The 27,945-nt window shown below is 42.7% G+C and overlaps 1 protein-coding gene across 1 annotated transcript; it reads right to left on the reverse strand.

The window, feature by feature from the left end:
- Positions 1–27,490, reverse strand: cxxc4 (CXXC finger 4). The gene is made up of 3 exons (XM_086156158.1): positions 27,171–27,490; positions 24,289–25,227; positions 1–197 (listed from the first exon to the last, which is right to left on the reverse strand). Exons 2-3 carry the CDS (start codon positions 25,111–25,113, stop codon positions 153–155), a joined length of 870 nt encoding a protein of 289 aa, XP_086012284.1. The 5' UTR covers positions 25,114–25,227; positions 27,171–27,490; the 3' UTR covers positions 1–152.
- Positions 27,491–27,945: the final 455 nt, after the last annotated feature.

Consider the following 27,945-nt stretch of genomic DNA (forward strand, 5'->3'; position numbering starts at 1 on the left):
TTGTTTCTCTTTTTGTCCGTCCGCTTTTCCCTTCTCGTCCGCTCCAAACGTGTTGCACGTGTTGGGTTCTGCGAACCCATGAAATGCTCCTAGCAGAGTCAAGAGAGTCCCACCTGCCCTCCTCCTGGGTGGGCCGGCCACGGCTCGCCTCCCTAAAAGAACCACCGAAATGCTTCTCCGTTGGTGACCGGCGTCCTCTGTGGGAAAAAAGAAATTGAAATTGTGTCATTGTCACGCATTTTATTCCTTCGTACAACATTGAGAAGAGACACTGAATTTGGAATATTGAACCTGAGGATCAATAAGCGTTCCTTCTCGGGGTGTCAGTTAGTTAGACAATGGGGGGACATAGGATCCCATTGACACTATTGTTCCACTTTCCATGTTATAATCAAGATACTCAAATCACTATCAAATATTATTGTGAGTTTAAATGTACATTCACAACTGTGACTCAACATTTTTTTACTCCTTTTCCGCCGGGATCGATGAAGTATTTCTGATTGTGGTTTGAAATTCAAACGGCAGCCAGTGAATTTATTATTCATTCATTATCTACACCGCTATCCTGCAGTCAGGGTCCATGAGGAGGCTGAAGCCTATTCCAGCTGTCACTGGAATGAGGCAGGGTTCAGCCTGGATCGGTCGCCAGTCCATCTCAGGGCCACAAACAGAGACAAACAACAGTTCAACCACTCATTTACATGTCATATAGAGACACACAACCATTCACTGGCCCATTCACAATGTCTGGGCAACTTGAAGTCACAGTGTATGATCTTGGACTGTGGAAGGAAAGCGGACAACCTGCAGGAAACCCACGCAGACACGAGGAGAATGTGCAAACATCACACGGATGGGAATCGAAGGCCGATTCGCTTTTTATTTCTCGATGATTCTCTGATAAGGACTTGAAACGGAAAGGGCCCCCTGTCGGAATTGAACCAGGAACCTTTTTACTGCGAAGTGGAAGTGCTGAATACCGTGACGTGCAGGAATGTTATTAGCATATATTTATTTATAAGAACCACTTATATTTGCCAAAGTGCAATCCTCAAGCAGCGAGACTGACCGACATAAAAATATTAAAAAGCCGTCATAAATGTTTAATACACCTGTTAAGTGAGGAACGTTCGCCGTCTATTTGTAATTCGATTTATATATGAAATTTAACTTGGCGCCTATGCATTCATTTAAAGCACTGTAACGCCGCACGATAATTTGCATCACAGTGGTGTCCTTATGTCTCAAGTTCAAATCAAGTCTCCAACCTGGCATTTGAGTCTTGCTGAGTCACCAAAGTGCTTCCCGGCAGTCCACCTAACTGTAACATGATGTTCCAGCAGGTGAAAATACTTCTTACAGGACTATCAGTTATCTTACTGCAATAAAGTAATTCATGCTTTACACACACAACATGGTCCAAGCCAATTGTGCTCAAGTGTGGTGGAGGCTACAAGTCCCCAATTTGATTACTATGACTGAATTGATTTTTATATTCCTGTTCAATATATATGCAAAAAAAAAAAAAAAAATAGGGGCCACATCTGAAGTTTAATGTTAAATGATACTGGGACCAGTGATGGATAGTAGTACTTTTTAAAGAGCAGGCACGTTACATGCGGTAAAAAGGGCTCAAACGGATACAAGCGCACAGCTACCAAAGCAAGTATTTCATCAAAGAGCCAGCCAAGGTGATTACATCCACGCCCAGCCCACACCCAAATAATCATTACACTAGATGAAATATTCAATACAAATTCCCAAGAAGCAACAATGAGGCATTTAATTACTGTGAGCTCTAGCCGCAGTGAGGGGGAACAGTGCATCATTTCAATTTGAGACCGCGCCAACAGCCATCCCCCTCCCCCTCCCCAAAAAACCTCTACACCAGAGTGACAACCTCCCCTTTCGGAAACTCATTTAGAAGTCAGAAACATTGAATACTGAAGTCTCCAACCAATCCCCATGACCAATTAGCACATTTTTTTTTCTTTTTCTTCGTTTATTCATTTATATATTTATTATTTTCACGCCGTTGAGAGGCGGGAAATGGTGCATAATCACAACTAAAATTGCTTTAGCCCGAGCGGAGGGCAATTTTACATTTTCCATGTTAATACCGAGAATCATCCGCAGCTCCTTAAAGGCACAGCGACGGGAGCATCGGCCCCAGACGGGCTTTTACATCCGGGCTTTATGGAGCGCATGTAAACAATATTTACAGCTTAATGGCGAGGACGGAAAATAACCGAAGACAATTGAATTCCAGGCTTATGGTGGTGTGGCCATGGGGGCGCATATGCGGGAGCTCACAAACCCAGAACATGGAGGTTAGCTTCAATGGTTGCTATGAGACGCTAACAGGTGTTCCTGGCAGTCACTGGTATCAGCCCTGTGATGAATTTCCTCTCTCCATCGCAGTAATTAGTTGATCCCAATGAAGATTTATTGGCAGAAGGTCAAAAATTTGCTGATTAGACCTTCTCAACGCAAGAGATATGACCTGCTTTTAATCGTCCTCTGTGATAATGAACACTAACTAAATCTGCATGTTGAAAAAAAAAAAAAAAAATGACTGAGAACGCATTTTGAAGATGCTTGCTCAGATTCATAGATCCCGCAATGGGCAATTTCTCAATTACACAATAATTAATATTATGGATCAAATGATTAACAGTCGTGTTTAACAGATGTGTGAAACAGTCAGACCTAGAGGCCATCTGAAACATGAGACAGACTGATTCTTTGCAATACTGTGTTCATTTATTTGCAACACTTGTGAATCTTTAATTCAACTTTATGTTTTATCTTAACTCGTTATTACCATCAAATGGGGTCATCGTCCTCCGAATCAAGATTTTGAGATAACTGCCTCATCCATACATCATCTATAAATTGTCCGTGAAGGTTTTATTGGTACAATCACGAGAATCTGTCAGCGATGGCGGAATTGATTTTGTTGCGATGATGAGGATGGACAACAGCACATGAGTGAAAAAACGAAGAGGCGAAATCTAGGAATAAAAGCCAAATGTTAAGAAGTGTGATCATCCAATAGCGAAAAAATGAACAAAATGCAACGGGTAATATTGAAACCAGGCCAAGCTTGAAACTTTATACCTTTTCTCATCACGTATGTTGATTACGATTTCACCAATACATTATGGGATGTTTAATAGGTTTGGTCACCAGAAACAAAGGCAGGTTTGCACAACTAGTTTTGGATATAAACATTTGTCGCTATGGTTCTGTTGTAAACTTCAAAAATAACCAGGATCCAGTCATTGCTAATTTAAGATCACGGAGGGAAGACACTTCACCACGATTTAAAGGTTCTTTCAGAGGATCCGGTGGTTTCTCTAACATCGAACCGAACACATAACTGGTATGTCCCAACGACTCCGTGAGCTGTGGTTCACCATTTCCAGGAATGTGTATTTTTCTGCCTTGAATATCTCATGATAACATAAAACTGAACGCACCAAGCCAGATTTAAGTACAATTCTTAATTCAAAAGGATAGAAGTATGTTTCCATATGTTATTAAAGGAGTGAATGGATCCATGAACTACACTGCAAACTTGAGTTTTTTTGAGATATTAAGCAAATTAACCAATACTTAACCTTAAATTTATGATTCAAACTATTGGCATACAATTAGGTTACAGAACTTAAACACGAAAGATACACTTCAGAAGCTGAGTAATGAGACGACATGACAACAATGCTACATTAGTCTAGACACAAGTGAAACAAATGATAAACACAGCAACAGCTTTGTGTTTCTCAAAGTCACAAAACGTCTATTTTGTTTTGCCCGCAATTGAAATTATCACTAATCAAAGTACATTTATGCTAAAAATAGTGCTTGCAGTAGATTATTTCACCAATCCTACTGGCCACGATATTGCAATTCTGCTGGAGACTGAAAGGCTTGCAGGTTCAATTGAACAACGTGTCACTGAAAAAAACAATACAAGGTTACATGGTGATGCTTCATTAAATGTGCGATTAAGCTAAAGATGGTACGCTTGGAGAACAAGGAGACGAATCTGCAGTTTAGCGCATTCCCAGATTCGCATGAAACAGCCGATAGGATCGACATCGACAAGCCCTTTTGGACAACTTCAAAAATGCTACCGTGAAAAATGCCCGTTGGACTTCTACCCTCGTGGACTTTTAGCTCGGGCGAAAAGGGGAAGGGGGGCAGGGGGTGAGAATGTTTATCTTGATCCATATTTTCACATTGATCAGACCCTGGTGGAAGTACGGATCACCAGAGACAATAATAACCCTGATCCCGCCACTTGGCATGTCTCTGTTTTGTTAAGTTCCTTCATTATCGATCCGGTGGGACTCTTGAGTGCTGCTTGGATTCACTCCCGGGCCTCCAAGCCTCAGCAAACTGCAGTGACCAGCACAGAGAAGGCTCAATTAACACAGCCCTGGGTTGTGTGCTTCTCCACCTGCATGTAGTTTCAAAATCACTCCATCAACCGCGCGAGGGAGGAGGGCAGAAATGTCCAACAGTGCGGCAACAACAGAAGGGGATGAGGAGACGGAGGAAAATCGCAAAGATAGAAAGGCTCGGAGACGGGTGAAGGTTGATGCGGTTACAGTCTGGGACGGAGGAGCAACGCCAAGGTTTCACCTCAAATCAAGGCGGTGTGTGGCAGCAGCTCAGCCCCACGTGAACACGGGAGCCTGTGCAGCGGAGCATACATAACAACCTGGCTGCAACAACACACACAGGAAAAGACAATTTCCCGCTCCGGCAATTAATGCACACGGCCGAGTATCGAACCGATGGAGGGGGGGAGGGAAAGATTTCTGTCGACCTCAAATTAACCCCGGCGCACCACCACACCAAACGGTGTCGACACGGCAACGCCGGCGTGCGGCGGAACAATTCTCTGCTGATTCCGGCTGGCCAATGTGAGGTCTCTGGACAGCCATGACAACCTGTGACGCTAACTGAACCTGGCAGGTGCAGTTAATGGCGAAGCCCTGACGCGGGCTGATTAAGACATGGAAAGGAACACGGGGACGGCGAGAACAGGACATCCAATAATAATCAAACCTGGCCGACTAAAACAGCTTCCGGGCTGGCTCTAATCTCCGCAGGGGCACGCGCAACATGGACCCCCCCCCAACCCCGGATTTTACAACCAGGTTAACATAAATTTTTTTTCCCATTCAAATGAGGAAAAAAAAAAAGGAGGAAACGTTCACAACCCCCATTTCACCCTTGCTCCTCCTCTCCCCTGCAGCCTTGGACTCACACTGAGCCGGGGCCAGAGATAAACCACTCATGACGATGAGAATGATAATGGTAGACGCCGCAGCGCCTCAAAATTCAATCAGCGCCGGGACGTCAATGCGGATGAACGTAAAAGTGAAATATGCTCAACAGCGTGTGTTAAAAGACGCCACACAGGGCTCGCGGAAACAACAACAGGCGATAAAGAGGACGGTGAGGGGGGGAAATAGCGAGAGATGGAAAAAACAAAAGGAGGAAGGAGGGAAAAAAAATGAAAATAATGTGTCTCTACTCTGCTTCTCGCGGCACAATCCCACTAGCATTCTGAGCAGCTCTACTTTAACCACAGACTGTGAATAAATTACCCTTTTGAACTCGGGGTGATTGCAAATGTGCCCCGGTTTCTCTTGAGACATGTCTGGCACTAACCCTTAGCTCTATGCTCCCTGCCAGCCTTGTCACAGAGGCCCCTCTCTTTGCACCAACACACACACATACACACACACACACACACACAAAGAGACGCACGCACGCACACGCACGCACACACCCCGCACATGCAATCATCATAAAACTTTTAATTTACCATAATTACAGCCGGATTTTTTTTTTTTTTTTCACCCACTACAACCTTCTCCCCCCTCTGCTACTGTCTAGGAATTTTCTAGCCTCTCCTCTTTCTCTGAGATTAAAAAAAAAAAAAAAAAAGTCTCACAGATGAGAAACTATCCTGGAAAAAAAAAAATGTGTTGTGCCTGAAAATCAGAGTGGAGATGGAGCAGATAGGAGCGGGGCAGAGACAGATCGGGGGTGGGGGTGGGGGGGGGATTCCAGGGGGAGACGGTTGCACTGCGGGCTGAATTGTGGCCTGCGCGCACGTGCTGATGTGTTTCAGACTGCTCATTATAACGCATGGCCCATACATTACTCTGACAATTCCCATTATTTATTAACTTACTGGCTCACACTTTTCATAACCGCAATCCTTTACATGCAACTCTGACAGGCTGCAAACACAATATATATAAATAAGCACCACTGTCCTCTCTGTGACACACACGTGCACGCACTAACTCCGGCTGGCTCCGTTTTACTCATCTGCGTGATTATTTTTTATAATAATTACAAACATTTTTCACACGGTATCATGACGAGTGCCAAGATTTGTGTGGAAGAAAACCCAGGACGGCTAATGTGTTTTCTTTTTTTTAACCATGAATGCCTCCTACCTCGCAGATTCGGGCTACCGAGTCCAACTACTACCATGACAAAGTCCATTTGTGATCATTAATATGCAGTGACAACACGCAGGTATATTACTTTGATTGTTTTTTTTTTTTCTTAAGATAAACCATATGAGCGACAGGCACAACTAGAAAAGGCAAGTGGGGGGCGGGGGCGCATCTTTCATCACGGTCGAGTTGAGGAGACTTTGAGAACCAGCCAAAAATTCAGGGCCAATCTCCAGGTCTAAGAAAAAGGGGGGAAAGTTTCAGTGGTGCAGTCAGCCTTAACTGATGTGTTATATATTGCCTGTCACTTTATTCTGCAGGAATATTGGGGCGTTGCCAAGCTCAAACCTGGAAGTCATAGCAATCCATCACCTGCGTCTGTGATGCTGGGCGGGGGTTGAAATCTCATCTTCAAGCTTGTAGCCAATATTCTGGCCGACCAATGCCGTTTATAAACGGTACCCCTCCAAGGCCGCCATCACGGACAGACCTCTCATCTAGTCATCCACACTCCACTGACCCCAGTATTGCTTCAACGCCGACAAACCGCTCTGCGCCCGAAAGCTTAAACCAGATATGACCTGCATATGCATGAACGGTAATGATTCAAATATCAAAATCCAAAATAAGTACATATGCATGATGCTGAAACTCCATGGTAAAATCTTTGCGGACTGCTTGCTTATGTGTAGAATTAAAAAAAAAAAAGGAATGATCATGGGACAGGCATTACTGCAGGGAAATTGCTACAATCAAGTCGACTGTCCAATTCAGATGCAGAAAAACAAACCAAACAAAAAAAAAACGGCCAATCAGCTCAGAGCAGCTGCGAACCAACTGAACGACTTATAATCTACTACAATGCAAATTCAATTTTTGCTTAGTAGTCCTAATAACTCATAATTAATTGTTGGTATGCCTGCACTGACTCATTGAAATCTCTTGTGATGACTTATCTCAACCAGGAAAAAATATTTACCAGAAATCATGAAGGAGACTGACAGTCACGCTGATTTTTTTTATAGATTTGTGTTTCTGTTGGTTCATGTTCTTGGGGTTTTCCACATCTTTCCTCAGTTGGAAAGTTTAAGGGATTAAAATGTCCTCGACTCACTTCTCAAGAGTCCACCACCCTTGAGGTTCACAATGTGAAAAATATAACCAAGTGATAAAAAGATGCATCTACTTTCTGATATATGCAAACTGAGTAATTATTCAATATTGTTGACAACATTAAGAAATGAATAGTTTGAATTTATAAATACATTGCATGTCAGATAGGGGAAAATGTTCACTATATGGTATCGCCATCATACACCCTAAATCTACATTATAATCATTTCCCCACATATCAATATGGACTTTCTTATTTTTTATTGTTCCAGATAGTCATGCAGCTTTTAATGCCTCAAACTGACCAAGTATTACGAGCAAAAAAAAAAAGATTATCAAAGGGGGAAGATCAGTCCCGAGTCAAGCAATCTGCACCTTAATGGATATTTACTTCCACATTTTCGACTAATATCAGGGAGATCTTTAAACCATTTCATTTTCCATGGAGGACTCCTCTCAAGACCCTTTAGTGCACACAAATGGTAACATGAGTTATTTCTTTCCATATATTTTTATTTGAATTTGTAAACAAATAACTGCTGCTGTCAAAAAAAAAAAAAAAAAAAAAAAAAAAGCTCACAAGCAGCGCCTTTGTCACAAAAAAAAGCGTACCGGCACAGAAATTCAGCGACAATTTTTTTTTTTCTTAATTCAAAGTCCCAACTTGCACCAGTCATCCATTCAAGCAAATCAAGCTAAGTGTATTGCGGATGTTTGTAAGTAATGAGGAATTTGGGAGTTTTTTCGCTGACTAGGCACATATGGAGTGGGCTTGTGCAGTGGGGATGTATGATGGTGTGCTTAAGAGCTGCGCTTGTAAGGGGCGGGGCGGTCACAGGGGGGAGATTAGGCTGAGGGGCAGCGAAGAAAAACCAAATCCATCTCCATCTCAGAAACATCCTAAAGCAGATTACTTACTTCGGTGGGAGAGGACGGGAGAGGGAGAGCGAGTGGGAGGGGGCAATGAGCAGAAGAGCACGAGATGGATGGGGGAGCAGGGAAAGAGAGAGCGAGAGCAATTAGCATAGATGCAATTCTGGCACAGTCCTCTGACTTGATATTTGACCTTCTGCAAGACTCTTGCCAAATATCGGCTGAGAAGTGCAGATGGACCATATGGCAAAGTGCTGCTGGAGGCTGAGTGCAGAGCGACTCTGAGCCACCGTATGCTAATAGGAAATGTAATTACAGTGCAGTATTTCTGCGGGACGTATATTTTACGAGCCCTCCATAGGGGTTGATTTGCAGTGAGATGGGCCAAACCTCGGCGGCTCCAGAAAATACGCTTCTTATTCGTCAAGGAGCCACTGATTGGACAATGAAACGGGGGGAGAAAAAAAAAAAACTATAACTGGGTCAAAACTGAAAAATGTCACGACATGACAAAGTCACAACAAGTTAATGGCGGCCTGGAATCCACAGTCAAATGAGTCCAAAGATATCTGTTCTTGACTCACATGTGCGTTGCATTCCAAGCATGAAAACGCTACTGAAATGCAATCCAACGCCTCCCTCTGGAAACACCCCCGGTCCATGATGTCACGGCAGATGTTTCCCATTAGAAAAAAAACACCTGCTGATGCGGTGACATCACAGACCGGGACGAAATCAGAAATGTGAGAAGGTGGAAAACAAAAGGAAGCCGTGCGGTAAAGGCTGGGACGATTCGGCCCGGTCTGGATTTTCCCGTGCATGTCGGGGTTTACAACCTTTTTTTTTTTTTTTTCCATGCACAAAAATGGTTGGGTTACATTTCTGGTGAAACTGTTAATAGTTAATAGTCCCCCGCCTGTGTCCTACACATTTATAACTACAGACCAGTTTTTGCTGGAAAACTTAATTGCCGCCCAGTTTCTGTTCAGTGGAGATGTTTCTTTTTTTTTTTCTTTTTTTTTTTCAGTGAAGGAAGGGCTGCGTTTTTCTACCTCACACAATTTGCGGAGAGGTTGGCTTGGATTGTGGGCGTACAAAGAGCACAACTTTGATACTGGGAAACGGTGTTTGCATTCTGTGCCGCGGATGTGGTTAGGTGTAGGCTGGAAAATCATTTCCTTTAGTAAAATCTGAAAAAAAAAATTAGATCAATAGGCGTGCACAGTGCAAGCCTATTGATCTAATTTTTTTTTTCTTGAGTTTTTGAGTCTCTTGCGACTGTTTTTGGGCGGGAATTAATTTCTATCTTATCCATATCACAAAGAAAAAAAATGAAGGTGCATTCGTTACTAAAGGCATACATGGTATTGTAAAGAAATACTTAGATTAGTACAATGACCATTTTGCGAGCTGAATAAAACATTATTACAATGTATTCGTACTTGGTGAGAAAATGTTTTTTTCTGCAGATCGAAGAAGGGATCGCACTTTCGAGGGCAAACTATGAGACGTGGCATGCGCATTTGTGACTACCGGTAATGATCTTTTTTGGAATATATTTTACTAGCATTTGTTAAGTCTGTTTTTAGCTGTGTCACAGGTAATAAAACAAAGAATTATGGAAATAGGTGATAAATATTTACAGTCATTGATGAAGAGGGCTCTTAAACAGAACGTTTGCTACCTACAATGTTATAAATGTGTTATATATATCAAAACACTCTTCAATTGAATCCGCACTTAAAAAATAAAATTGTCCAACATTTGCATTTGTGATATAAAAAACATATTTTGCCACATTTTCACGGTTTCCTTTCCACCAGAATTGTTCAGACAGCCTTCGTTGTGATGCGGTTGTCTTCCGAAAAGAAACCGAACGTCCCGCCGAACGATGTAAAATGGACAATTAATCCCAAACTCCACCACGGCCGCCCTAAATCAAATAAATAAATAAACAAATCTAGAGCATATTGCCTGTAGTGCTGCTAATCCATCTAGATCATTGCGGTGTGAGCTGACCAATGAAGCGAAACTCCCCAGAAACAGAATGCCATTTTTCTTTCAACGCTCCGAGGGAAAAAAAAAAAAAAGAACAGAGCAACATCCTCTCCTTCCTGAAAATGTTGCGAAGAAGCCAGAAACTTGGACTTTGTTGTACGCATTTTAATGAGGAACTTCTTTTTCTTTTGACTGACACCAACCGCCTCACCCTGCCGAAGGAAGGCAAGACGAGCCGCTGTATGGCGAAGGCAGCAAATCAAACTGTAACATCAAGGTGGATAAGTAGCGGATAAAAAGACAGACCCCATCCTTTAACCTCACAATACTCTGCAGACTCTGAGGTGGACGCCTAACACCGACAGTTAGCCCCGTTTCAAGCGGAGAGAGGTTAGTTAATAGATGCATTAATTAGCATCTTTATGGCATCTCATCCGTTTGCCAATCTCTAGTCATATATTTTTACACACTGTTTGGGACGTTATAGGGATGCCATACAACCCCCTGTATTTACTGATGTGAATTTCCCGTTGGAAAAAGCTTCAGGACAGAAACCTCGGCGATCCAACAATCCTCAAGCACCTGATTCTATATCTTGAAAATGACATTACCAAACAACAGACGTTTGCTCTCCATTGTGTGTCCGTGTAATCCTGTGAAATCTGAATAAGACCAGCAACCATGACCACTATGAGATTTTCCCCAAATAATATGGAACAACGTAAAAAAGCTATTTAATCAGGTGTAAGGCTTTTACCCCGGTTTCCAAAACGTCTTCTTAAAACCAATTTAACAATCAGTGTAAAGCGCAAGGGAAAAACTTTTCAATTAGACATTGTTTCACTTTAAAAGACCGAGGATGTATTACAGTTGCATGAGATGATCTTTTCTTTTGGGGGAGAGAGGTCTGTAGATTAGACAGACTCCTCAACCTATCATGTAAAGGAAATCCCTGCCCACACAGATGGCGGATGAGCTGATATTTTGTAGGAGGGAACTACTGCAGTACCCTCGGGTCAGACGCGGTCGGAATCACCTACCTGCCTCTGAGCACAACTGTGCCAGCCTCCATTTCAATTAGCTCCACGTAAGTACCCTTGTCCAAGCAAAGCAATTTTAAACGAGGCAACTACAAAGCTAGCTAACGCACCTCTGGGAGTAAACCGTAAAAGGGAGGCGGCGGCAAAGCTTTCAGATGCAGGAAAACAAAGCAAAGAGATGCAGTTGCGAGGTCAATTGGACCCTGACACAAGAAATCAGAGCAGAATGAGCAGGGAGAAGGGCAGGAGTTGAAGGATGGCAGCAGGAGGGTGGGTGGATGGGGGGGGCAGGACATGCATTGAATGTGTAGATACCTGTGGGATCTGGTATGGAAATCCCCAATTTCTCAGCCTAGTCGCAGCCCTTTGAACAGCGGAAGACGTCAGCAAGCGCGTTGAGAAGCGATGTGGGTGTAACGAAGCGAGGGCTAAGCGAGGCAACACGCTGCCAGTTCTCTGAAACGTTAAATTGAAATGCAAAGTAGGAGCAGGCCTTCTTGTTTTGAGCAGATTTCTCGGCATCTGTGTGGGAGCCCTTAAACTCAGAGGGCCTATACGCAAAGCCCTGCTTATTTACTATACATTAACATAATATTTAGGTTAGGATTAAGAAAGGCACCCAGATGAATTTGAATCTTTATGCACTCAGGTAATGGAAACACGGGTCAAAGCACTCTGTGTGTCAACTGGACAAACCTACATTAAAAAAAAAACAAACAAACAATAGAAACACGCATATTGGCTTTCCTTCTAAGCAAATGGCGGAACAAACGGCTAATGCTTATCGAGACTCTGGTGCAGTCGACCCCCGCCTCAGAAAGGGAACACTTACTACGGGGTTCAGGATCTCAAAATAGAAACAAGAAAATATTTCTCGCAGCTTTGATAAAGATCATCCAAATTGAATTATCCACAAGCCCGCAAAAAAATACAAATTCCCAAAGTGATTGACAATTCGCAGCGCATGCTTCTAGGAAGATAATGGAGGTATGACTCTGTTGAGAAAGAATAACTTTACAGCCTACCATGTAAATTGCTATTATTTAATTTTCTATTAAAGATAACAAATGCATTTTTGCCTGTATAGTTAATTAGGGTGTAGCATTACCAGGGAATTCATTGAAGCGGTTAAAAGGTCTTTTCCCAACACATTCTGCTTTAACTTCAAATTTTTTTCAAGCTCATGAACTCAGGAGACGCCCGCATTTTTGCTTTTAACTGACCCGCAACAATTTCGATATATCTTTCAGTTTATACAATTATTTGGGCTTGATACATTTTCCAATTTCCCACTAATATTCTCTTTTGTCCTAACACATCACCAAATGTGATGGACTTTCAATGGCGAATGCAGTGAGGAGATTGTGCAAGGGGTGCACAGATACATAGGTTGATTTTTTTTTTTTTTTTTTTTTCCATTTGTAAAATAATATTGTTAATTCAGCTTTCTAGGCATGTGGATGAAAGAAAGGGAGGAAACAAGGATTAGTACCATCTGGTCGGAGTCAGAGAAATAATATTCCACCTGCAAACTCAAATGAGGATTTACAGATGTAGGTTTAAGCTAAACTGGAAAGTGAAACTTGACAAAGATGAAAACAAGGGAGATATCGCGAGGAAAAAGACAGTGGGCGATGTAATATGCTAAAGGCAGCACTTAAGACAGAGCTAATCCAAGCAGACTCCCCCTGCTTAGTCACTCATTTTCCACACTGATCAGATGGTGGAAAACCGGTCACAGTTTGTCAAAACACAGCTTGCACTCTGAACAGATTGAAACCATTTCACAACACAACACAAAACAACACAACGCAACAACACCTCAGACAGATTTTCGAGGAGAAGCGATGAAATGCAAACAGCTCAATGGTTTATCAGTGGTGGTGGTGGGGGGGGGGGGGGGGACAAAGGGTCTCGCTGCTTAAGAATGAAAATATCCACCTGATGTCATCAACTGCTGCATCATAAATCCTACTTTTTGCCTGGGGGCTGCAGACTGACTTCACGCCTCTGTGACACTCTCTAACCCAAGGGTTTCTATCAGGGAAAAAAAAAAAAGGAAACCTTGAAATATCTTTCTGGGCATGGTGTCAGATGCTTTCCATGAAATATTTATAATCTGAGAGCAGAGCCACAATAGAGGAGGTGGCGGCATGTAAGGATTTGACTTGCAGAAACGGAGACGCTTAAACCTCATTGACTGATTTATATCCCATCACCAGTTGTCACTCACAAATTCAGTTTCACGTGGCTCCTTTTTTGATTCACGGCACAAAAGCTTTTGCCACTTACTGCCTTTTATTTATCGATAGAAACTCATCAGTGTGCCCATCACACAAATTTTATTCTCAGGTCTCCTCCTGACACTTCCAAATAATGCGTTCTCTCTAAACTTGTAACTTTTCCCCTAAAAGACTAATATGACATTTACTAGACATTTCTATCAAAATGCAAACATTTTTTTTTCTTTGCTCTAAACAAAGATGTTACATTTTTAAAGAGCATTCCTGATCACAGAATCTGACCTTAAACAAGACAACCACATTCAAAGAATCGATGAAAGAATATATTGAAATCAACACGACAACTTTGTCAACTGTCACACTGTTTGCTCAGGCCTGGATATGAACTATATGGAACTATATCCTAGATGTAGGGCAAGTCATTAAAAGGCAACCCCGGCAGAAGGAAACAGAAAACCACCGCCATTCCAAAGCTCACAATGTGCCTCATCGGTCACAAGTGACGCCTGGTCGTCACCCGGCAACTGTAACAATAACGACAACAATAAAGTGAAAAACATCCCCATTTGGTACGTGGAATGTACATTTATTGCATGAGAAAGGCAAACCGGAGAGCATCCAGACAGAAATGGGACGCTTGGGTGTCAAGATCTTGGGACACTCAGAAGTAAGGTTGACCAGTGTAGGTCGACCAACAACCGCGGACGGGCTAAACGAAGAAGACCAGGATGAAGGAGAACTCTTTACAATGGCATCAGGGGAGGGCAGGCATCAGTCTTTGTTGAAGTTAGAACACCTTGTCACCGTCGGAGAGATGGGTGGAAAATGGAGTAGAGGCAGACAGAAAGCGAGGCTTATCAATGGCCTGAGCAAGTTGCCGCAGGGGAAAAACCAACTGGCATCGTGCACGTTATGAAGGCCAGAGACAGATACCATGATCATCTACGCCTTTAGGCATGGCACCTAGAGGAAGAAGCAATGGTGATTACATAAAAAATAACGGTGTATTATAACATTAAATAATTTACAACTGGGCTTTATGTTGAACTTGTTTGTAAACTTTCAAGACATATCTTGTTCCTTTTCGCTAGCTCAACTGGAGGGAGGGAACCAATTGCAATGCAGTTTATGCTGTGCAAAGTGTTGTATTATATCAAAAAATCTCAATTAGTACAGTTCTCTTCCTATTACAGCACGGAAATCTTGACACTTGTCCACAACGTGGGAAGAGATGAAGAGATGAAGGCTTTTTCTAAAAGATAAACCATGGAGACGAATTAGAGAAATTCGGAGTGAATCAAAATGTAATTCATTATTTTTTGTGTTTCATCGTGCCAAGTGTCATCATACACTGAAAACAGGTCTCGTCAAAAGAAAGAACTTCAGTTACTGAACAATTATTTAGACTCTTAGGTTAGACCTTTGTTCTACAGCCAAACCCGCTGCTGGATAATTTCGTCATCATGCACAACAGGAAGCATCAAGTCCTGGGCAACTGCAGGATGGGGTTTGAATTTGTGTGCTTGAAATCAATAACAGCGGCATGATTTGGTGGTCTCTCAAGAGGAACAATGCTTGAAAGAAAGCCAGAACAGACAGAAAGATATCCATAAAGTGACAACAAATTGTCATATACAGAAGGTCCCCCGCAACAGGTTCAATCCAATTCAGCCAAATAGCACTTTGCTTCGGTGGGACAGGATAATTGCTGAAAACACGGTGGCATATTACTGTATTGTTTAGCTTTTGTGATTGTGTCTTCAGCATGATAGCGTAAACCCCTGCGCCGAAATAAAATTAACATTTAAAAATTATTTTATCAAATTCTGTCTGTGAACCTTCATTATAAGTTGTTATTATAGGCGCAATATTACAGGAATTAAAACTCAAATTTGAAGATGAAACTATGGGTGTTTGCACAGCAATTCTTGGACGGACAACAGTGAACACCATGTTTTTACCTGTGACCAAAAATATCTTGTGAAATTCTTTTTTGATATCGATGATAAAGCATAGCAGCGTCATCTTCCATCATTCTTTGCTGACAATGAGCCATGCCCGAGACAAAGACATTATGTAAAATACAAGTACATCAGGAAAAAGGTAAGCTCTGTCAAAAACACATTTGCTTTTATTCGTTGATTAAAGCTATACATGAATAAAAAAATAATTCTTGTTAAAATTAAACAAAAACTACAATGACCTACTTTTCTCAAGCCACCCAGAGAAGCTGAACAGGTGATCATCTCACCATAACATCCCCGCCTACATCCATGTGACCCACTTCCTCACTAGTCTCAAATTGTGGACGCGTCCGTATAATGTTTGCACTGAGGCAGCACAGGAGAGACACCTGGCTTGATCCGCTTTTGTTTTATTCTAGAAAAAAAAACAAACACTAGTTTGTATTTCTGTGCGCATGTTGCAAAAAAGTGAGCAGGCCAAGGATACCTCCTGATTTAGATCTTTGTGAAAAATATTGTGAATGAAAACTTTCTTGTTAGCTCCATGGTTACTATTTCATGTAATGAGGTAACCTGAGCTCCCAGACCAGGGGAAGAGGAAGACAATGCAGACAGAAGTTGTATAAATGCTGGGTGTTGCTAGTACACAAGACTACTATTGCGCTTATCATTTTGATTATGTTAAATAATATCATGTATGATATAAATATAACTAAAAATCCAATCACTACAACAATCACACACAATAATATGAACAAAAAAAACAACTTTAAAGTTATATACAGTCACGAGGGCTCCTTAACGCACAAAAATTCCCTGTGTGTTTACAACGCTCAGCAACAGTATTTTAAAAACACATGTAGCAAAGTATTAACAAAGTATTTATAATCCCTCCACTCCCATTTATTAAAACTTCATCAAGTAAAAAGTGATAAGAAATTGATAAACGCAATTAAAATGTTTTGTTTGCGATTGATGAGACGGTTCAGAATATGTTTAATGAGTGTATTTTCATGACTTGCGAATGATGAATTTGGCAAAGTGTGATATTTGGAGCGTGCTACTCGGGGTAGAGCAATTGCCTTTGGAAGCAAACATTACCGGTTCCATTCCCGGCTCCTCCTAGTGTGTCCAAGTGTTGTTGAGCAAGACACTGAACCCATAAATGCTCCCTTGGCGCCGGTGGACAGCATGCCTACTGCTAATGGTTCATCCATGATGGGTAAATTGCAGAGAATTAATTTCCCTTCATGGATTAATAAAGGAAAAAAATGATTATATTTGTTGTTGATCATGAGGATGGATAATGGCCAGATTTATGTTAGCAGACACACCAAGGCCACACGCGTATGAGTGACCCACAAACGGTGTATCAGCAAAGTGCTGTATGTCCATTACTAAATACTTTGATTTACTGTCAGCAACGTAATGACATTCTGAAATGTACAATGTGGCTTCAGGTTATATATAATATGTAGCACCTTAATGCAGATCATGCTGGAAAGGATGCACAGAAACGCAGATATGAATCTGGTTCCTGAAGTTCATCACATTCAATTTCCTAAAGAAGAACTATAATTGATCAATTCTTTAGCAGAACCCCCCCCCCCCAAATAAGCCTGATTTTCTTATTGTAATTATAATCTAATGATCAAAGTGCTTGGCATGATAGAGATTAACATGGTGAGCGACACAGCTTGAGGTTTGTTTGAAAAATATGTTAAACTCAAACTGTTAGATAGTTCACCATTACGGTGATACTCAGCTGGTCTTTACTTCTTGTTGTCAATCTATATTCGGGCAACATTTGCATTTAAATTTGAACAATTTAACTGTTCGGAACCGCACTGTCGACACGCCTTCATTCTTCTCTCTGTTAAAGACCACATTAGCACAAAGAACCTAGGATATGTTTGGTGATCGATATAATTTTTTAATTGCGGGTAAAAACACCCGGGTGAGACGTCCCGATACTTTCCTTCCGACTTTTCTCTCACACCTTTTCATTTGAGCGCCCTGTAATGACGAGATACCTTTTAACTTCTCAGCCGGAGTCAGCATCAATAATTCATTCTCATCTGTTTAAAATTTAAAGTGCCACACATTGACGTCCTCCCGCACCTGCTCTTTCACGCTGTCCACCCTCCACTGGGCTGCTTTCTACCCCCCACCCGTGTCTCTCTTTCTCCCCGCACCATAATAAAGACAATGACAATGAGTTCTCTTTCACCGCTGAACCAGGGATGTTAAATCAAACAAGGGCAGGGGAGGCGACGGGCCACATAATGTAAGGGCATCGTCCGAAGGCCTCCGATTACGCTTTGGCCTTAATTGGCGGCGGTGGCAAAAACGATGAATACTTTAACAGTGTCGTGCAGCAGAGCCTGTTCTTGCGGCGTAAAAGGCCTAAGGAGGACAGATCCAGTGCACAATTGGAAACTGACAGAAAAACCACATGGCGCAAGCAATGTCATAGAAAAAGGCTATAACAATTAATGTGTGTGTTTGGGGGGGGGGGGTCTTTTAAGGAGCTGAAAGGGGGATGCGTATAATTAAGCGGTCTGCGTTGTGGTTCAAATGGCAAAATCCTATTGTCTTGACAGGAGCTTAAGGTTGCCCTTTAAGTTGTGATGCACGGCAGCATCGGGGCCCCTTTTTTTTTTTTTTTTTTTTCCACACTCCTCCAGACCTCGGCAACCAAATTAATCTGCAGTTTTAAAGCTCGAATAAATCCAGTAAGTTGGAGATCTGCAGATCTAAAGGCCGTCTGTCCCTCGGGCTTTTTCCTTCACTTTTATTTTTTATTTATTTATTTTATTTCCCACCCACAGCCCCCACCCCCCTTCTCCTTTGCCCACAGAGATTGGCTGGGAGCACTCAGTGTTATCTCCAGGGAGGCAAAGGTTGGGGGGAGGGGTGAAGGCCACAGATTTGTCCTTATCTATTCTGAGCACACCTAAAACAAATTAGACCTGGCTGCCGTTGCTTATTTGGCACCCGCGCTCTCATTAAGGGGCTGAATCCAAGCTATTTTCATCAAGGTCCTGCATCCTACCGTTTTGGGGGCCTTGTCTTTTATCACAATAGCAAAGGTTTCCAGGAGGCAGCCATGCCACCTTTTCATCTCACCCATTTCATGTCATCATATCAACAAAGACCGGGGCTGGGAGGTGGTGGTGTGTGTGTGTGTGTGTGTGTGTGTGTGGTGGGGGGGTCTCGTCTCCCCTATACTGTAGGTTCCTGTTCCCCATGCACAAGACTCAGTGGTGGCCTCTGACATTTCTTAATTAAAAGGGGGGTGTAAATTGGTTCAAATGGATTCCGTTTTGCTCTTTTCACCCGTTTCATTCACAATCATCCTGCCGGAACAGGAAACTCTTTGGGACAGTTGCCATTTCAAGGATGTTGCGGTGTCTTCGCGGGCAAAAAAACATAGATGAATTCTTTGTTTTAAAAAAAAAACAGCCGAAAATCTACATTTTGTGAAGAAGAGAGCTGTCAGTCTGTGATACGACAGGAAAGATACTATATCACTGAATGTTTCTTTTGTTATGAATGTGAAGAGATTTAACTCCTGTGTGAAAGCACTCTGGACTGAGCATCATTCAGAACCAAAACCTTGAAAAATATCAATTAGAGATTAGTTGTGCAAATATCTTCTCTCCAAAGTCTGGTTGAATGTTAAATTCAACAGTCAAAGTGTTTTTGGATGGCTCGCATTCCATTAGCCAGACTTTGCCACGGAAATGCGTTAAATGTAATATATGCAGGAGACAATAGCGAGATGCAGAAAGAAAAAACAAATACGGCTCAAAATACGGCCTCTGATGAACCTTTTATGAATATATGAAGCTAAAGCATTTTTGACTTTCATTGTTTTGTGTCAGAATCATTCATATAAGTGACCTATTTGCCTCAGAAAATAACAATATATCACATTATAACTGCTACTCCTCACTTTAGTTAATAAGGTCTCCATTTGTCACAATAATGTTACCCAAACTTTATAAACTTGATATCCATATGTTATAGATGTCAGTGCCAGAGACAGACATTAGCCAGTTTACTGTCAAGTTACAGTTACAAGATGGGTATTGCACTTCCAAAAACCTAAATTTGTGCATGTTTCCCTCCACTGTTCAAAGAACATGTTTTCTACTATTTTTTTCTCTCTTGCAGTAAAGGTGCACAAATAAAATATTCTTTATAAAATTACCAGTTATATGCTGAATTCTATTGTAATAAATCACATTTACATATAATCAATATGGCAACATTTCCTCCTCCTCTAAATATCATGATGTTTTTGCAATACTTTGACATTCTCACCCACAAATTTCTTTTTTTAATGCGCAAATAGAGAATATGCCTAAAAGTTGATCAACGGAAACCATGATAATGTTTTCATTCTGTTGCTTAACGCCATCTCTCTGCATACTTGATAATTACTTCATGTTTTCATGAGGTAATAAGTGATAACTAAGAGGAAAAGGAAATTTAACATAATGTTTTTTTCATGTTTTGATTCATCTTTGTGGCATTAAATCACAACTTTTATGTAATCATTTTAACCCTTTTATCAGATTTGACTATTTCCAATTATTAGTCAAGATGGAAATATGTTTAGATTCAAATCCAATCTTTATAGATATAAATTTTCTAAGATAACATTTCTATTTTGCATTATTTTCTTCGCATTAATGGCTCAAATGGGCTATAATACGCTCCTGTTTTCAGGAAAGGGAGGATAAATAATACTACTACTGTCTGAACAGTAGCTTTAAACACATCACACATATTTAGGCCATTCTTCATAACATCCTTTTAACACCTCAGTAATATTCTTTCACTTTCATTCAGTGAGTCTTTTTTATCCCAAAACTCTTTGGAGCCCTCAGGGGAGGCACACCTTCTACTTTTAAGAAACCTTTCCTGAAGATTACATGTGGCTCGATGATACATGCACACAAAGCACTTTAAAACAATAGTTCCTATCGGGAGCAGCTATGGGAATCAGGACCCAGCCACATGCTCACATGAGACAAATATAAAAAGTCACAAAACTAATAGGAAAGAAACCCAGATACGAAATGTATTCAATCCAGCCACCTATTGAAATGATATCGGTAATTGCACCTGGCAATTTCCTGGGATCACATGGTCCCGCTAAAATGTGGAAAAATGAATTGGAGATAAAGACGGATGCATTCACGTGATATCCGTAATAACGCCACGAGGTAACTCGGCCCGTTGAGCGAAACACACCTGTAAATGTATCATCTACATGTTCAGAATTCGAGGGAATCCAAAGACCCGGCCGCGAAGCTCTCAGGAGACATAAACATTAAGTTACGGTAAACTGGCGATGTAAACAGAGGTGAAGACGCCTTGCGCACATTCGAGTATCACTATATTTGAAAGTTAATGAAGGACCTTTGAGCCACAGGAGCTCAAGCTATGTAAAGGTAACTGCTCTGGAAATGTTAGGTTAGATGAGATTCCTCTGCCAGACTAATCCATCCTGGAGCCTGAGAGCAGCACACAGACAGAGAGCAGAATCTGCAGCAGAACAGCACGGCAGTGACACAGGGCAATTCTCTAGGGCCTTGCATTAGCGCGCTAAATTAAAGGGGGTATTAGATTAAATTGGCTCTCCGATTTCAGGGGTGTGAGTAAAATTCTGATTTGCATTTTTCACCGCTGCTTAAGATATAATTAGTTCAGGGTGATTCCCATGTGGAAAACGCTGACAGCCAAATCTAACTGGCTGCCAGTGGCTTATCGTCTCTTCCAAGGCGAAAGCTACTCGGCTTGTATTTGGTGTGTGTGTCTGCGTGTGTGTGTTTGTTTGTTTGTTTGTTTGTTTGTGGGTATGCAGCAGCGACAGTCTGTGCATGTCTTTGTGTGTGTATATGTATGTGTGTGTGTGTGTGTGTGCGGGGGGGGGGGTGACTGAAAGACGGATTTTCTGTCATTGCTGACATGAGGATGTGCTCATACGAGCTATAAGTTCTCTTTCTAAAATCACACCAGTAGCAGATCCATTACTGTCCTCGATCAAATCCAAACGACTTTTTTACCGATCATGACCCCTGTACGCAAGTTGAGCGATGATTTCCTTCCTGCTTCCTGTTTACATAAACCTAAGCAAATGTGTTTTGCACGTTTACTCAAACCTATTCCATAGCAAAAGGGTTCGCTATAATTACGATTACTGAGTCAAAAATACCAATTACCAACAGAGCAGTCCATTATATAGCCTACCAAATTCAGTGGAGGAGCTTTAAAAGCCCTTTTTTTTTTAGGTCTATTCAGGTGTGGGTGGGGGTGGGGCATTCACATCCTTGATAATTCCAAACATCTTTGCAAATGTGTGTTTTCCAAGCATGAGCCTACCCATGCATTAACTCTGCGAAACCAGCTTCCTGGACACCTGTTTGGGACACCTGCTAGCACAAGTTATATGCAGTGTAAAGATTTATAATAATCTTCCGATCGCTACGTCGGAGGCACAAACTCGGTTTACTCATCGGTGACTTTTTTATTTCGAAATCTTAAAAATCTTCAACTTTAGCGTCTCCATTTTTTCACCAATACAGCATCCTTTGCACATAGCTTCATGTGTATATGATAGTCAACCAAAGGTCCATTCATTTCCCAAAGAGGCTCATGATCTCCAATCTGTGTGTAAAACCTCTGCTTTACTTTTTTTCTCCAAAGAATGCATTAGAAAGAGATCCATCTCCGTTCCTTCAGTTATTTTCAAATAAAGTCTATAAACTTAATCCATGGACACCCATAAGATGCACAGGGGATATTCAAATGCAAGACACCTTATGTTTTCCAACACTGTTAGAATCTCTGACCAAGTAATCTATTTTTAGCTGCAATTTTTGCCCGTCTTGTATAATTATCTCAAAAATTGTGCAAAGACCGATCTTTTTATTCCGTTTCCGCGTACCGGCAACAGTTCTCTGCAATCCTGTTGCAAAAATATAGACGTCTTTAAAGGTGCTATGAAAAAAAATGTTGGTTTTAAGACATTTTCAGGATTCATTGGTCACAAACATGAAAAACTGGCCCCTTGTTCCTGACGTATTTGAAACAGCAAAAACAATGCATCCCGGATGTGTTATTAAAATGTCTTGGTGCCTGTTACACAGTAATATACAGGTGAGAACAGAGGTTATTTAGCCTAGTTTTCTGTTTTTATGACAATTTCATAGTTGTTTTTTATGTCATCCGCCGCAGACATTAACACTATCCGATTGATTTGCCAGCACACCAAGAAAACCTCTATATTACAACATTAAACCACGTGAGACAAGCGGCGATGGAGAGATATCCACCCTTCCACAACCATACCAGCACGAGAGCGCAGATAAACTTGAACCAGCACTCTGAAAAGCAAAATTCTGTATTTACATCATGACCCCCCAAACCCCCCTCAAAAAAAAAATAACATCTCGGTGACTGCATTTCTGCGTAAATGAAGAATCAGACGAACCAATGTCTGGAAACCATCAATCAGAGGAATCATATGTGTTTCCCCATAAGTAGATTAGGTAATAATTAACCTTTTTCGTCTCTGTTTAATCACTTAATTAATGAGCAAATTGTCTGGGCCTCTGGATGCATTTGATGGTGACTCATGCATCCACATTCATGTTAAGTCACTCAGCACATCTAAACCATCAGGATACAGAAAACCATATTCCCATTTTGACATTCTTGACAATCAGCTACCGATCTGCTGAAATGAACCTTCCGAAACAACGCCGACCTCTGATTCGTGCCCCAATGTAACTTCTCGCAACTTGTCCGGGGGTTGTTTTGTTTTTGTTTTTTTTTTCCAAAGGGTCAGCCCCTCCCCCCCCAGCACACATCTCCATATGCAGGATGCACCAGATGGATTAATACATAGCCACAGTGACACAAATATGATATAAAATCATTTCCTAGCAGCCCTTTTGTATAGGACTAATCAATTAATAACGCATCAGGTCGAGCAGATCAGGGTGGGCGCCTCACCTCCCTCCCCGCAAAAAAAAAAAAAAAAAAAAAAACACACACAAAAAAAAAAGAACCCGACAAGATGCTTGAGAAATGCCATCAACAGCCCTGCCATCACTCTCACCATCTCCTGGTGGTCGAAGGCTGTGGCTTTGTGGGATATTGATTCTCCCCATCCAGAGACGGTTTCCATAATTGGTTAAAATGACCGGGTGCAGAGAGGGATGGCTCTCTGCTGAAAACCATTTCCCAGCCCTGCTTGGAGCTGAGCCAAGCTCTGGGTTGTTCGGATGCGTTCCAGCCCCAGCCTGACTGGCAGCAATTAGGGGTGTCTGAGCCAAGCTCAGCTTGCGCTCCGCACAAACACCCCTAATTACTGCCAATTAGGCTAGGCGGGTAGGCAGATTTGAGAAGCCGGGGGGATGTTCAGGCATGGGTGGGCATGGAAACAATTTTCAAGGGCTTAGAACGTGACTGGATGAAAAGGTTAATGCTTTGGAGTGCAAGGGGATAATAACAAAAGAAGGGGAAGCAGCGCCCCGGTTCTCACCTCCAGCGATGAGCCGGGCTTCTTCTTCAGCTCCTCGCATTTCCTAAATTTGCAGATCTGGTGGCCCGTTTTGCGGTTCCGACAACTGCTGCAGACACCACAGTTGATTAGCCGCCTGCAGGGTGCACAGACCCCACACCTTTTCCTTTTCTTCTTTGCTGGGTTTCCACTGGATGCCGAGGAATTATTCTGTGGGCAGTCTGCCAGATTGGCAATTTGAAACGCACTGTCTGTAACGGCTGCTGAGGCTGCGGGGGAGTGAAGGGCTGTCATGACGATGACCCCGGGAGGTAATGAGATGCCCCCTAAAGCCGGAATAGCTGAAAAAGTTCCAACACGTTCAGGGAGATTCATTATCTCTGCTTCAGCAGCGCCGCATTTCAGCTTGTTCATGCATTCTCCTGCTAAAGGTCTGCAGTGTTCGGGGGATAAGGTAGAGAGGAAATTATTATTTGCCATTTGCAGCGTCTCTGGCGGCACGCCAGGCTTCCCCGGCCTCTGGGAGTCATTTCTATGCATGCCGGTCCTATTAGGGTTTATTGCCGCTGATTTCCTTCCCCAGAGCATGGCGTTATCGCAGTTCCAAGGGGACATGCCAATTCTGGCACTGGGAAAAATGGGCGTTGTGATGCGGGCAATCTTAGCAGTTTGTGGAAATGCCCCATTGGTTTTATAAAAGTTTGCAAAAGACCTGTACCTTTCCATTTCTGCATTATAATCCAAAAGCTGGCTTAATCCACCATCCTGAAGATTATCCTTTTGTAAGAGAGACACATCTGCGTTCTGTCCGTTTTCAATGCAAAGCGCATTGTTTATGCTAGACATGGCTGAGGGATGCTTGTCGGTGTTTAGCAGGAGAGACTGAGGTTACAGTGGCCTTTGTTGAACTGAAGCTGGTTACGAACAGTGTGGTACCATCCTGGTTTATCTCCTCTGGTGCTAAAAGCAAAGAACAATAACAATTACACATAAAAGAGGCAAACGTTTCCATTCTAATCAGATTTCATTGCCCACTTCAACTTTTCCCTGAAGACGACCCCTGAATATTTGAAGAATTCTCTGGCGCGTTGTTCATCCACATTACAATATAGGACTAACACCAATAGTCACGCCGGATCTTTGTCTGCTGATGATGATGCGATAGCTTTGAAATAACCAGCGTATCCTTATATTTATGTGTGTGTGTGTTTGTGTGTGTGTGTGTGTGTGTGTGTGTGTGTGCGTGTGTGTGTGTGTTGTGAGGGGGTGAATTAGCATGCCTGGAAACACGGCACGCTTCCCAGATCTTTACATGTCTTGTCAAAATTGCGTTTGTGTTTTTGAAAGAAAGTCCAATCACCTGCTTCACAAAGGAGACGAACACACTTTGATACCCAGGATGCTCGGAAACAAATGCATTGTTCGGTCTAAAACGGGTTTTTCCAATTTTAGTTATAAACCAGTTTGCATTCGTCCTGTTACTACTAACACGTCAGCTGCTTTGAGTAACGGGAAGAAAACCAATAAATGTTTTCTTAATTTCCTTCCTAGACAGTAGTAGGCCCATATAACACAAGCCTACCCAGCCTCTTAAGAGCACCTGGTATTCATTCATGGGCCGCTCTATTACATTTACTCAATGACAGCACAGATAGCCACTGGTGAATTTACATCCAGATCATGGACCAGACCATCTACAGTGTCAGTCGCCTCAGGATGGGATGTGCGTGTGCGTCCAAGTCGGGGGCTCCATTTCCTCTATCTCTCCACCAGTCTGTCTGGATTTGGTTTCCACAGATAAAAGCCCATTAGACACATCTCCTTCTACTTCCATTACCTTTTTCTGTGCATTCTCTCTTAATTGCCAAAGCTGATCCATTGCTGGAACAGTAAAGCATTTCAAATCACTGCCATGGTGCTACCCAGCGGCTGTCTCAAAAAACATGAATTATAAGCACATATGGAAATCAACAAATCTTACCGAGTGGCATTATTATTTAGTCCGCCGAATACTGACGTGGACCCTTTACACATCCCGGAGTATCGGCCGCCCCCCCCCTTCCGGATCATAGATTCTAAACATGATCGGATAGGCTATTTTTAGGTGATGCCGAGAAGCCCCGATGCATTTTCCCCAATGTGAATTTGAGCGGGCGGAGGGGGTGATTTTGGACCGACACACACGTAAGTCCTGTCCAACATCATTTCCAGATCTAAAGGTTCAATGCGGTATCCAAAACAACTCCCAGCCACCAGTAAACAAAACCTCCTTGGCTTAATGATCAGCCCTCCTCAGGGTCATTATTACTTAATCAATTCACCCCTGGAGCGAAATACGCAGCCCAAAGGCAATCAAGTCACGGACATTGATTTTCAGCCTGTAAACAAAGTTTAGAAAGACAGAAATGTTCAATACTTGGTGCTGGGGGCTGTGGGGAGAGGGTTGAGATAGAGGGAGAGAGACGGAGAGAGGGGGGAGGAGGAGGAGGAGGAGGGCAAAAGTAGAAAAGCCACGTCCGATGACGAACCGTCGTGCAAAACCGCGAATTCAGAGGCGGACGTCCAGAGCAAAAGGTCATGCGTAGAAATTCAACGCGGCGGTGAAAACAGTGCAAACATAATAGTAAAAATAATTTAAAAAAAAAACAAACAAACAAACAAACAAAACCGATCACACACACACACACAAAAAGAAAGGAAGAAGAAGAAAACAAAAACAATCAGAAATCGATCACATCGATATGCGTTAAGACGCATGCACACACAAACCGGGGCACCGGAGGAGGGGGAGGGGGTGGGAGCGGTGTGGATGGGGGGGGGGGGGGGATGCCGGGTTTGGAGTCGGGGGGGGTGGGGGGGGGCAAAACACGGACGCACAGGGCAGGAGGGAGAGGATCACCTACCGGGGGTTCCTGTTGAGAAGAAGAGCTCCGCCGAGACGCTACCAGCCCGCGACCGCGCAACGGCACATCACCGCCAAGCGGGGCGATACGTGGGGAGAAATAAAGGCAAAGACGCGAGAAGACGCGCAGACATCGGCTGCCGGAGGAGAAGGAGGTGGTGGAGGAGGAGGAGGAGGAGGAGGAGGAAGAGGAGGAGGAGGAGGAGATGGAGGAGGAGGAGGAGGAGGCGAGTGTGTGTGCTCGGAGCGCTCAAAACAAAAGGAGCATTTTTATCGACTTTCTTGTCACGTTGCGAGGTAAAAAAAAAAAAAAAAAAAGGTTGGAAAGTGCATAAAATAGGCCCCAAAAATAAAGGAGGGGAAAAAGAAATCGCAGAGGAGGGAGGGGAGGAGGGTTTGGGAGGGGGGGTCAGATATTTCCGTGTCTCCTGATCCCCGGGTTGTATTGTGTGACTGCCTGCTCTGCGCTCAGCCGCTCTCTCCTCTCACTGTGTGTGGCTGATTGGTGCTGAGGTGAGGAAGCAGGGATGTGGACACCTACTGATCATTGGCTGGAAATTACTATAGAAACACTCGGGAGGTGGGAGGGATGGATGGCTCAGGGCGCTCTGGGGGGGGTGGGCTGGGGTGGGTATAAAATAAAAAAAAAAAACATCCACGGGGGTGGGGTGATATCTAAGTCTTGCACCTTCACATTGGACCTCTTTGCCACCTCTGCCACAAAATATTTTGCAATATGTTTCCCAAGCTGACGATGGACCCGGAGAAGCGAGGGC

Source organism: Fistularia commersonii, chromosome 12 (assembly GCF_037954325.1).
Source record: "Fistularia commersonii isolate RoL2024-O1a breed Wild chromosome 12, RoL_Fcom_v1.0, whole genome shotgun sequence".
Classification (NCBI taxonomy): Eukaryota; Metazoa; Chordata; class Actinopteri; order Syngnathiformes; family Fistulariidae; genus Fistularia; species Fistularia commersonii.

Excerpts from the sequence above, each read along its gene's own strand:
- cxxc4 (XM_086156158.1), bottom strand. The coding sequence starts at position 25,113 with ATGTCTAGCATAAACAATGCGCTTTGCATTGAAAACGGACAGAACGCA. Across the intron at positions 198-24,288 it reads AGCCCGGCTCATCGCTGGAG|AGGACGCCGGTCACCAACGG; the intron begins GTGAGAACCGGG and ends TTTTTCCCACAG.